The sequence below is a fragment of the Saccostrea cucullata genome, unplaced genomic scaffold, assembly GCF_032062105.1.
Source record: "Saccostrea cucullata isolate Sc308-1 unplaced genomic scaffold, CSIRO_AGI_Scuc_v1 ctg3270, whole genome shotgun sequence".
Taxonomy (NCBI): domain Eukaryota; kingdom Metazoa; phylum Mollusca; class Bivalvia; order Ostreida; family Ostreidae; genus Saccostrea; species Saccostrea cuccullata.
In genome coordinates, this window is record NW_026936178.1 from 1,584 (window position 1) to 14,230 (window position 12,647).

General features: G+C 34.0%; 1 protein-coding gene across 1 annotated transcript; it reads right to left on the reverse strand.

The window, feature by feature from the left end:
* Positions 1–4,679: 4,679 nt before the first annotated feature.
* On the reverse strand, positions 4,680–9,579 carry LOC134244948 (large ribosomal subunit protein mL41-like). The gene is made up of 3 exons (XM_062727206.1): positions 9,314–9,579; positions 7,606–7,706; positions 4,680–4,990 (listed from the first exon to the last, which is right to left on the reverse strand). Exons 1-3 carry the CDS (start codon positions 9,507–9,509, stop codon positions 4,826–4,828), a joined length of 462 nt encoding a protein of 153 aa, XP_062583190.1. The 5' UTR covers positions 9,510–9,579; the 3' UTR covers positions 4,680–4,825.
* Between the last annotated feature and the right edge of the window lie 3,068 nt (positions 9,580–12,647).

Consider the following 12,647-nt stretch of genomic DNA (forward strand, 5'->3'; position numbering starts at 1 on the left):
CGACGCCCCAGCCCATTTAAGGAAGACGATATTTATGGTCCGTTATAGCAGTGAGTAAAATATAGCGAATATGCCCTTTAAAATTTAATTAAGTATTGCCTAAATTAAAGCTTTTATTCGCACCAAACTTAACTCTATCCCTTTGGAACTTTTAAATAGTCTTTTTGGGAAAATGTCAAGGAAAGCCCATTTTTGATTCCTCAACACCAGAATACAGGCTCAAGTTATTACTGATATTGCAAATCATAGGCTTTTTAAACTCCCACGTTTTACTAATGGGAATCTATGTAGTTTTTGGAGACCAGGTCTTTCAACAATCTATTGGTATATTCAACTTTATACACAACCACCCCCCATGATAAATTAAAATTCAGGCTTTTCGATATCATTGACAGATGCTTTTTCAATAAAAATTGAACTCGTAAATTTACTTACCTGGTCAATGGTCATTTGCAAAATTACTTTGTTAAAAAAGTTCTAATTGCCACACAAGTCTCTGAATTAAAAGAAGATGCTTGAGTTTCTGATTGACAATATCTATGGGGTTTTTTGAAAAACCAGGTATTCCAACAATCTATTGGAATTCCCAGGGGAACCAATTGCGCTCCGTTATTAGCAGACCTGTTTTTGTATTCATATGAAGCAGAATTTATGCAAAATCTTATGCGTGAAAAGAAGAAAACACTTGCTGTGGCCTTCAACTTGACCTTCAGATTTATCGACGACGTATTGTCAATTAACAATATGGTAATTTCCATTCCTACGTCGATACGAAATATCCAGAAGACCTTGAGATAAAAGATACCACACCACAGAGTCTGAACATCTGTTTCATATTTGGGGATATTTTACTTGAAAAAGACGTTAATGGTAACATAACAACCAAGTTATATGAAAAAAATGAAGACTTAAATTTTTCTATCGTCAATTTTCCTTACTTATGCAGCAATATACCTTCATCACCTACATACGGAGTGTATATATCTCAGTTGATTCGATACGCAAGAGCATGCTCTACGTATGAACAATGTCTAAAACGAGGTAAATTATTGACCAGCAAGTTGATGAAACAAGAATATCAGTTTAAAGTCGTTTAAAGTCATCATTTCGTAAGTTATATGGTCGATACAATGACCTTGTCAGCAACTACAATTTATCATTGCGTCAAATGCTGACTGACGTTTTTCACACCAATTGTTAGTCCATTATTTATACACTGAATTAATGACGGATTTTTCCGTTATTTCACGATCGTGACAATGAGCATTCGGTGGGTGCAGGGGATGCTCACTCTTCCATTGCACCTGATCCCACCTCTGATGTTTCGGAGGTCCGTGTTTGATCTGCTCCTATTCTTTATTGTTTTATGGACTTTGAGACTGAATACTGTTCGTTATCTCCATATCCTTCTTGTACACTGAACTGTTATTTCCCGATCATGACAAGGAGCATACAGCGGGTGTGACCAGTCGTTAGGGGATACTCACTCCTCCATGGCAGCTGATCCCCCTCCGGTGTTTTGAAGGTCCGTGTTTACTTTGCTCCTATTTCGTATTGTTTTTGTTCCTTTTCTCCAAATACTTTATGAATTAACTATCATGAGAGTAATGATTTATTTGATCCTGCATATTATTTATTACCACAACATTCAATCCCGGGGGAAAAAATTTTAATGATTTTTTAACATATTATATGTCAATATTGAATACTTTTTATTTTCTTACAATCAAAATAAATTCGAATTAAATACATTACATGTATCTTATTATTTTGAAACTTCATAAAAAAATTACTTTCAAATCGAAGATACGTAGCGGATTCAAATACATATTCTATCAAATCACTTTCTTTGCTCCTCAATAAAATTTAAACAGCAGTAAAGGAGAAACATCATGGATACTGTGGTTTAAATAAAATTTGGGGATTTTAAAGAAAATTGTCGGAAATTTGAAATCACAAAAATCTTTTATCTTAAAGCTTGGTTATTAGATTACCGTTCACGTCTTTTATAGTAAAATATCCAAATATCCAAACAGAAAATTTATTTTGACTCTGGGGTTTTTTTCCCCGCACGCTCAGTAGGATAATATTCGTTTCATATTTGGATTTTTACTATAAAAAACAGGGAACGGTAATCTAACAACCAAGCTCTAAGATAATTTTTTTTCTATTTTCAAGCAATATACCTTTAACACATACATATGGAGTTTATTACTCTCAGTTAATTCAATACGTCAGAGCATGTTTTACATGAAATATATGGAGTTAAATAACAGCATTCAATCTCCAAATTCCATTAAACAATGCTAAATTGGAGCAGAGTAAAAAGGGACCTCCAAAATATCAGAGATTGAATCAAGTTCCATGAAGGAGTGAGCATCCCCTGACGACCGGTCAAACCAACCGTGTGCAGAATGACCAAAGAATTTCTGAATAAATGGTTATCTTAAACGGAAATCTGATATTCTGGTTTCAGCATTTTTGTTTTGTCATTAATTAATCTCGTTTTACAAATTGTTCATACGTAGACCATACTCTCGTGTATCAAATCAACCGAGAGATATAAACCCCGTGTGCAGGTGATGGGGGTATATTGCTGCATCAGTAAAGGAAGTTGACGATTTATGTCATCATGTTTATTTAGAGCTTTTTTATTAGATTCCCTTTTGGCGTTTTTTCAAGTAAAATATCTTAATATGAAACAGATGTGTCAGACTCTGTGGTACCTTTAATTTTATTTCGGGCCCATCGGGATATATCGTATCCGTATAAGAATGAAAATAACCCTTTTTAATTGACAATATGCGGTCGATATATCTAAATGTCGAGTTGATGGCAATCGCCGGTGCTTTTTTTCCCTTTTTAGGTATAAGATTTTGGACAAAGTTTGCTTCGTTTGAATACAGAACTGGTCTGCTAATAACGGCACAATTGATATCATGGGAATTCAAATAGATTGTTAGAAGACCTGGTCTTCCAAAACCACATAGATATTGTCGATCATCCGAGAATTTCGAGCATCTTTTAAATGTGAACTTCGGAGTACCTATGTGTACAATCATAATGTTTTTAACAAAATAATTTTGCAAATGGCCAAAGATAAGATAAGTAAATTTACGAGTTCCATTCATTGAAAAAGCAGCTGTCAATATCAAAATGCCTGGACTTTGATTTATTGTGGGAAATTTTTCTATCTAAAAGTTGTTAAGACGTAAATTTTTATACTGTTAATTTTGGTAAAATTTTGTGATTTAGGAAGTTCCTTGGAATGTTTAAGTATCCATATCTGATGTACACCACTTCTCAATATATTATTGCACAGTACTCCTAAAGTTTCTCCCTCACTACTGTTAATATCTTAGTAAGTAAAAGGCTTGGAAGAACATTTACTGGAACCTGCAATGTACGATTCGAGCATGCATCTTTGTCAAGATTTTTGTGAAGTTTTAGAACTCAGTATAGATATGGTAACTCAATTTCATTCTCGTTGTTGGGCATATTAAAAATATTCACAACTGATCTTAAAGAATTTCCTGATTAAAAAGGGAGCTATGGATATACTAGTACGTTTGAATATGAAAAAAAAATCTAAAACGAGGTAATTTATTAACATGTAAGTTGATAAAAACTAGAAAATCAGTAGTTTTGTTAAAAGGCATTATTTCGTACTAAGTTCTATGGTCGATGCAATGACCTTGTTAGCAAATACAATTTATTATTAAGTCAAATGTTAGACCATTATTTATACCCTTATTTTTCCGTAACTTCCAAATCATGATAAGGAGCACGCAGCAGTGATTCCTCCATGGCACCTGATCCCACCTCTGATATTTTAAGAGATCCGTGTTTGTTCCAATTTGCATTGTTTGAATGAACATCTGAGCTCAGATACTATTCGCTGTCTCCATTTATTACATCTTATAGATAAAAAAAATAAAACTGCTGCAGTGTTATTCTATATTCAAGAGGAATATGGATTTCATATACTCAGTATACTCAACCAACCCACGGAAACATGACGAATTCTTCCGATGTCATCTTTCATATCATATCACTTCCGAATACATGTACTTTTGTATTTTGTAATATAATCAAGCTGTAAATATCCAATGTTACGCCTATAAATTCCTATAAGGATACCTTATCGATGGATATGGTTATTAGGTATACCAATTTGTCAATAGCTGGCGTCATTTATCGCTAATGTAATCTATCCAGCAAGCAAAAGTACATGTAACGGCAAAAAACCTCGTTAGTGCTTTATAAAGTAGATGTATGTCTGTTAGATATAACTGTGATTAAATAAGTTAAGAATTCGATAACTCGCCTTAATCTTATTGTTGCCCACGTGTTATAGGTATGATTTCATGATGCAGGTATGACTTATTTCCATCTCAAACACTTTAATTCACACATTCAATTCATCCAGTACACTTTTGACTAAATTATTTATTTTTACTCAGAAACTAGAAATGCCAGGTGTAAAGTAAAATAGAAATACAATATCCAAACAAAACAAACGATTTTTTTTAAAGTTTAAAATCGTTCATGTAGTTATTTGAGCATTAGCACTCTGCGTACTTTAATAGAAATCAGTCATTTTTAGACATCATTTATTACCACATATTACAGTGAACATTATAAACATAAACTTTACACATACATAAACATCAGACTGGATTCCAGGGATGTGATTCCCGCATGTCAGAGGTGATGACGTCACGGCTATCGCTGATGAATATCTCCACACCTGTCGCACCGTGCCATGGGACACATATACCAATCACACTGGCAGGGACATACGGTCGCCATCAATATTTCATAATCACGATGATGAGGGTTTTTTGACGATTTCATCATTTTCTATCATATATTCCCCGCTATCAAATTTCTCGTTGATGTCTTTGGCGTAACAGCTATTGAAGAGATCGTGGGCGGTGAACTCGCTCTGTTGGATGGGGTTTATGTCGTACGGCACATATGGCTTCAGCTGTAAATATCAAACAACGACTCACTTTAAGACGACACAACAGTCATTGACTTAAGGTAGCCTTAACATCATTAAGGATCTCGAGCTGCTCATTACCTAGGTAACCAAAATAATAAAGCATGATTAAGTACAAAAGTAAACACTGGGACCGGGGATTATGTTTTATACGACATCATAAAACAAAAGAAGACAGGTGTTGCTAAATGTATCAGAAATTCAATACGTGTTTATCTTGGATGTCCATCACCTGCACAAAAGACAAACAGTTACTACCTCCCATATATAATCCACTAATCCTTATCTTTGGCGGATCCAGGGGGGTGAGGTGCTGTTGGTTGGAGAAGCCATTCATTTGCCAAGACGAAATTTAAAGAGAGAGGGCGGCAAAAGACTTTTTCTTGGATTATATTTTTACACCTAAGACATTTTGAATATGAGCGTAGTTCAAACAGCTGGAGCGGCAGCAGTCAACGCTTATATTTCACTTGCAAAAGATGGGTTCTTACTTTTTTTTTCTCTCTCCAGTTACCTATCCCTCTTTTTCAGCGCTTTAGCTTCTGGGTGGAAAATATTCTACTTATATGAATAAATGACAAGTAACATGCGAGATTCAATTTGTTTTTCGATTCCGACGATCTTTGGCTTTATACCATTTCCGAAGCATATTCAAGGTATACGTAAAAAGCCACAGCAAATTAATTCTTTGTTTCACGTCCCCTGGACACATCTAGGTAAAAACTCAAATAATTGATCAGACATGTGTTAGCCTTTTCCTTTATGAGGGAAATACAGGTAATGCTTAAAGTGGCCGCTATTGGACATATGTTTGAGATATATACTTTTTAAAGTCTTTGCTACAAAAAAAAAATCATTACCATGAAATAAAATTCGTTCTCACGAAATTAAATTTGGTTCCCACAAAAAGTTCGTTCCCACAAATTAATTTCATTCCAAGAAATTAACAAGAGGCCCATGGGCCACATCGCTCACCTGAGAATCTTGTCATATTGTTCTTTACCAGATTTCCCCCTTTTAATACATATTGTGGCCCCGCCCTACCCCCGGGGGTCATGATTTGAACAAGTTAGAATCTACACTACCCCAGGGTGCTTCCACATCAGTTCCAGCTTTTCTGGCCCAGTGGTTCTTGAGAAGAAGATTTTCAAATATTTTTCCTATATATTACTATGTAAAACATTGATGCCCCATTGTGCCCCCCCCCCTTCCCTCGGGGGTCATGATTTGAACAATTTAGAATCTACACTACCCCAGGGTGCTTCCACATCAGTTTCAGCTTTCCTGGCCCAGTGGTTCTTGAAAAGAAGATTTTCAAAGATTTTTCCTATATATTTCTATGTAAAACATTGATGCCCCATTGTGGCCCCGCCCTACCCCCGGGGGTCATGATTTGAACAATTTAGAATCTACACTACCCCAGGGTGCTGCCACATCAGTTTCAGCTTTTCTGGCCCAGTGGTTCTTGAGAAGAAGATTTTCAAAGATTTTTACTATATATTTCTATGTAAAACTTTGATTCCCCATTTTGGCTACGCCCTACCCCCGGGGGACATGATTTGAACAATTTAGAATCTACACTACCCCAGGGTGCTTCCACATCGAATCAGCTTTTCTGGCGCAGTGGTTCTTGAGAAAAAGATTTTCAAAGATTTTTCCTATATATTTCTATGTAAAACTTTGATTCCCCATTGTGGCCCCGCCCAACCCCCCTGGATCATGATTTGATCAATTTAGAATCTACACTATCCAAGGGTGCCTCCACCTAAGTTTCAGCCTTATTGGCCCAGTGGTTCTTGAGAAGAAGATTTTTTAATGACCCCACCCTATTTTTGTCTTTTCTTGATTATCTCCCCTTGTGAGGGGACTTGGCCCTTCATTTTAAGAATTTACATTTCCCTTCACCCAAGGATGCTTTGTACGAAGTTTGGTCAAAATTGGTCCAGTGGTTCTTGAGAAGAAGTCGAAAATTTGAAAAGTTTACAGACGGATGGACAGACAGACGGACGGACGGACGGATGACGGACAAAATGTGATCAGAAAAGCTCACTTGAGCCTTCGGCTCAGGTGAGCTAAAAATTCGTATTCATAAAATCAGATTTCGTTCAAACGAAATAAAAATTCGTTTACAAACAAATATGAAAAGAAATCATGCAGAGAGTATGAATTATTTATTGTATTTGTAACAAAATGACCTTGACATTTTATCAACTTCAATCCTAATCCTATGGTGATCAGCAAACTTCTAATAGTTTACTTACAAAATTCCAGTATTCTTGTGCTTGTGGGGAGTTTTACTTGTATTATGGTCTTTGATCTTTTAACTCAGTTTACAGTTAAAATATATCTTTCAAAAATTAATTATTGGCATCTAATTTTTATAAACATAACATGAACACATATAAATATGCAAAAAAAGATTTCTCTATTCCCAACTAATCCTGTGATCAATAAGAAATGTATATGGCTAGTAAATTTATGAAAATTAATGCACTGATACATGTAGCTCTTAAATGATTATTTATGCTCTCTTTGGGGAATATATAAACATATACATGTATTTACATAACTGATGATGTACATAGAAATATTGTTCTAACCTTGCAGTCTTTAAGATCTGGGACAATTAATTCTGGTGTCATTTCCTTCACTCTGAAAAATCTTTTATATTTCATGTGAATAAATCCAGTGGGTTGAACATCTGGAAAAAAAAATTACACACATAATTGTTCATGTTAATGATATAAAGTATTCATAAATTTGGGAATCAATAATATTAATGTAAATGTGACATAAAGTGTGGATTGTAGGTTTTAGTTTATGGGTATTACTGAAGAATCAGATAATTTACTCAGTACCTAGATAAACTATAAAAAGAATAAAAATACCTATAAAGTACAACTGTAATTAACACTTGTAAAATCTATCTAGCTGGAAATAAAATGAGTTTGCTCAAAAACTAAGCTGTTGAATACTTCTAAGCAAATATGTATTTCAAATGTTTGAGTAACTGTGAGCTGTCTTGTGTTTTTGAGGGAAAAAGTGTGATAAAATAGCTAAATCAAGCTTTTCTGAATAACTTAAAAAAGCTATATAGCTAATTATAAATAAAGCTACTATAGCTTGCGCCGGACCTGACACAGGAACTTGTTTCTATAGTAGAATTTACCATAATCATTGTCAAATAATCTTTTCATAGTCATAGTACTACTAGAGATGTAGGGACAAGAGCATGTGTACCTTGTGTGCAATCTTTTTGCAAAACGACACTGAACATGACACTGAAAGAAGATCAATAAATATTGGTCATGCCCGGATCTAGAGGTGAGGTTTAGACCCCATCCTGCCATCCACTCCCTTGAGTTGGTTGAGTAAGAAAATGTATAATTATACTAATCCAAGTAACCTTGGATCCCATTCAAAAACGCATCTCTGTGAAGTATGAAAAGTCATAGGTAGGCCTACAGAGCTTCCAATTTCAACGACTAAGACCCCAATTTGTTACTTTGGGAAATGAGGTGATGTTTTTTATTTGCTTGTCATAAAAATTTCTGGGTTTTTTTTTTTGTGGACTGGGCTGGAAACACCCCCCCCCTTTCCCTGGAAAAATTTCCTTGATCCGCGCCTGTTTCAGTGACTGTAATCAGTCAGGGGTGTGATTGAAATCCATCATTTTTAAAAATGATGATTTTCAGTCATTAAATTGATTTTTAATAATGATGGAAATTCATCTTTTTTTAGTAAAATGATGAAAAACAGTCATTTCTATTTTGAAATTTATTTTAGAAATAGAGTTATCTCTGATATTAAAAATGACTGTTTTTCATCATTTTTTATCAAATTGTTAGGTCTGGGCGCACTTAATTATCTCATTAGTTTTACGGGGCGCACTAAATTATTTTGGTTTCAATTACTTGTCAAGATGTTTCTCTACACAAGGGTCTATGGCAGGATAGTGTACTATATCTAATTACTGTAGTAAATGGGATGGGAAAATTGACTTGAGAATGGAAATATGATGAAAAGACGTCATATTTACAAAAATCAGAAAATTGTGTACATTATATACTTAGAAGAAATGACCATTATCCATCATTTTCAAAAATGACTGATTTCAGTACCACCCCTGACTGGTAATGTTTACAAACTTTCAAAGAGCAGAAAGAAAGATAACTCTAACGTATTCTTACTACACAACATGGTTGGGAAAACATCAACGCGATTCCATTTGCTATAAAAACAGCAATATTAAATTAATATCATACGATAATATAACTAATATTAAGTGAAGATTGAGATAAAACTCACGGTGGAGTGCCACTTTCTCAGCTAGTTCCCGGCTCCCTCCACGTCTCCTCTCATTCACGTGTTTTGCCGAAACGGGATATCGCTCATCAAAAGGTCGTCTGCTCCGCTTAGCAGGCCATATTGGTGGTTTTCTGAAGACACTAGTCGTTGTACTAAACGTTCTTTTCAAACAGTGCACACAAATGTTTTGGTTCATTTCGACAATTTTTTTGTCATTGAATTATCTGTGTAACCTCAAATAGGAAATCTTCCTCGCCAACTAAAAATAAACACTTGACTGATGGTCATATGTATTCCGGATTAAACAGAAAAGGACAATGGAATGAATTATCACTCTCAGAAGTTGTGGTATTTTGCTAGCTTGAGGGGAAGAAGTTGCACTGAGGCTAATTTCCATTTTTAAAGAATGTCTATAAAAACGCGCCTTCACTGACCTTTTTGTTTTATATTCGGTCCGCATTACTTTGTTAAAGCACATTTTTAGCCGGGCTTATTGCTCAAAGAGCAATTGCCGGCTTATGTGATCCTGTTCAAGACAGGATGTTAACCCCATAGTCGCCATTTTAAAGTTACGTATAAAAATATAGTTCTTACTCTCAACCGCTTTTGAGATAATACAAACGCTAAATAAAGCAACAAAAATAAAACGAAGTTTTATCTAAATAAATAAACATATTTAGTACCTTTGAAAACTTCAGTCTTAAGTCAAAGAACATAGTTCATTGGTGTAAGGAGTTTTGATAATCAGTGTTACATGTGTCTTAGTTCTCTACACATACGAAGAAAAGCAGGAGAGGGAACCAGACTGGCCTGTTTGTTTATTTTCAGTTGCGGTACCAGATTAATTCTGATTCTGACAAAATCGGACCGTGGTATTAGGATAGAAACTCACTGTCAGTGTCTTATCATTTATATTGATAGATTTAAAATGATTTTTTCATCAGAATTTTAAATCTGATATTCTTTTTTTTAATCTGTTGATACAAATATAAACGTATGATTCATGTAAGAAATTCATAATGATTCTACTCTGTAAATGAGCCCGGCTCTCTGTACTTCTGAGTACTTTGATTAATTTTTAGCCGGTGTAAAGACGAATAATGACCCCCATCGAATAATGACCGGGGGGTCATTTTTCAACGACAAAAAATGACCCCCACCCGTAGAAAAAAATAATTTTTTGTAGAAAAAGGGTCCTAGGGGGTCATTATTTTATATGTTAGTCCTATAAAATAATGACCCCCATTGAAAAATGACCCCCTTTAAAGTGATACAAAATATACACTCTTTGATATCTTTTTTACAGCGAAACTAATTTTTACATTTTCTGTAACCAGAAAAATACAAAAAGTCGTATGAAATACTAGTAGTTAAGAGATTCACGTAGTCTTTCAATGCTAAAATTGTGTTTGAAAAGAGATTCTTTAATTGTCAAGTAAATAAAATTTCTTTTTAATATTCCTCCTTATAATGTTTGCTTAAAGAATGATATTCCACTTGTTTTTAGAAATCAAACCATGCAAAAATCAGGTTTAAATACTCTTTAATAGGAAAAATTAAATTTTCCGTCATTTCAACTTTTAGTTTGTTTAAGTTTGGCAAATCCTATTTGACAATGAAAGAGGAAGAAATTTTTATCCCCCCCCCCCCCATAAAAAGAGAACATTACGTTAAATCAAAATAAAAAAAATAATAATAAATGAAAAGCAAAAATATAAATAAAACTCTATACCTTTCAATAATTCTGAAAGAGGCTCTAGATAAAATATTGAAATGAAGTTAAGCCTTCACACAAGTACTATCATATCATAATTTACTTCGCCATGATTAAAGCATACTTTAAGTGTTGGTGGAGGTATACTTTAAAGTATTGTGGCAAAGTAACAGTTAAAAATTAGTAGAATAGTAGATTATTTTAAGCTTATTTTTAATTCCTTCTTATAGAAAAATAAAGGTAGGGTGGTTTTTTTTTGCTTTTGTTCAATATCGACTTCCTCCTAAATAAGAAAGGGGGTGAGGTAAGTATAAGACCTAAAAATATGCTCTGTAAAGCTATGGGCTAGTGTAAAATACACAGTCATTCTGCAAAAACTATACATGTAGACATAAACTTTTGATTTAGCACACAGTATTCATTACATTTCTTTTAACGTAGAACATACTTCGTGTGACATCATAACTTGTAAATGTGTTAAACCTGTGCTAACCCATTAAGACGTCATAATTAATTCAATGCAACTTTTTCCCGTACTTGACAGCTTCAATAAAAATGGTAGAAAATACTGCATTTTGAAATTCACAGAATTCAATCATGCCAACATAATCTTGATTCAATTCATATATTTTTTGGTTTATAATGCTTAATGGCAATATATTTCTGGAATAAGAGAAAATATGTAGGCACCTTTTATTTACTAGATCTAGACCTGAAGTTGACAAGCCTTTTATATTATTTGTTACCTATTCATATTCTTGGTGTTTGATTACAATTTTTCTATCAAATATGATCTTTTTAAATAGCTTAGTACAGTTTTTGATAAAAATGCACTTTGTAAATCTGTAAGTAACCCCAAACAGTCATTTAAATATTAAATCCCGTGTAAGTGCAAAAAGGTCAAGAATATGAGTATCGGTAAATAGCCTATCGTTCATTAGTTAGAGGGGAAAGGTATATATTTTAATCATTTTTTGTAATCATTTGGCTATGTTCTTCATCATATTGAAGATTGAAAACATTGTGGCGGATTGTTTGTCCACAAAACCTTAACCTTTACCATAACTTTTCATTTATTGGAGCTATGACTTTCATATTTAATATGTATATTCCTTGTGACAAGACCTTACTTTGGGTACCACCAAATTTGACCTTTTGACCTTTACCTTGGAGTTTGTCCCATTTTACACAAAAATGCCAAATTTTTACTTTGGCCATAACTTTTAAACGGTAGATACTAGTTTTTTGGCATTACCTTTCATTGGATACTAAAAACCTTGACATTTTGACCTTGACCTTGGAGTTTTCCGTACTTATGATTTTTTTTTACCTTGGCCATAACTTTTGAACGGTAAGGCTAGGGTATTCATACTTCACATATGTAATCCTTGTTACATTAAACATTTTCTTAAGAAATCATCAACTTTGACCTTTGAGTTTGACCTACCTTTCAAAAACTTATCCTTAGCCATTACTTTTGAACAAGTGGTGCTAGGGCTTTCCTATTTTGCAGTTGTATTTCTTGTGAGAAGACCCTACTTTGGGTAACAATATATTTAAATTGCATTTAAGAAAAGTTTAATCTTCGCTATGTTGCCATACAGGGGCATAGCTGTTTCA

What these genes read in the sequence shown, in the direction of transcription:
- LOC134244948 (XM_062727206.1), bottom strand. Translation starts at nt 9,509, where the DNA reads ATGAACCAAAACATTTGTGTGCACTGTTTGAAAAGAACGTTTAGTACA. An exon ending in TGAGAAAGTGGCACTCCACC is followed by an intron (nt 7,707 to 9,313) that starts GTGAGTTTTATC and finishes TTTTTTTTCCAG; the next exon opens with ATGTTCAACCCACTGGATTT. An exon ending in CAGATCTTAAAGACTGCAAG is followed by an intron (nt 4,991 to 7,605) that starts GTTAGAACAATA and finishes TGATATTTACAG; the next exon opens with CTGAAGCCATATGTGCCGTA.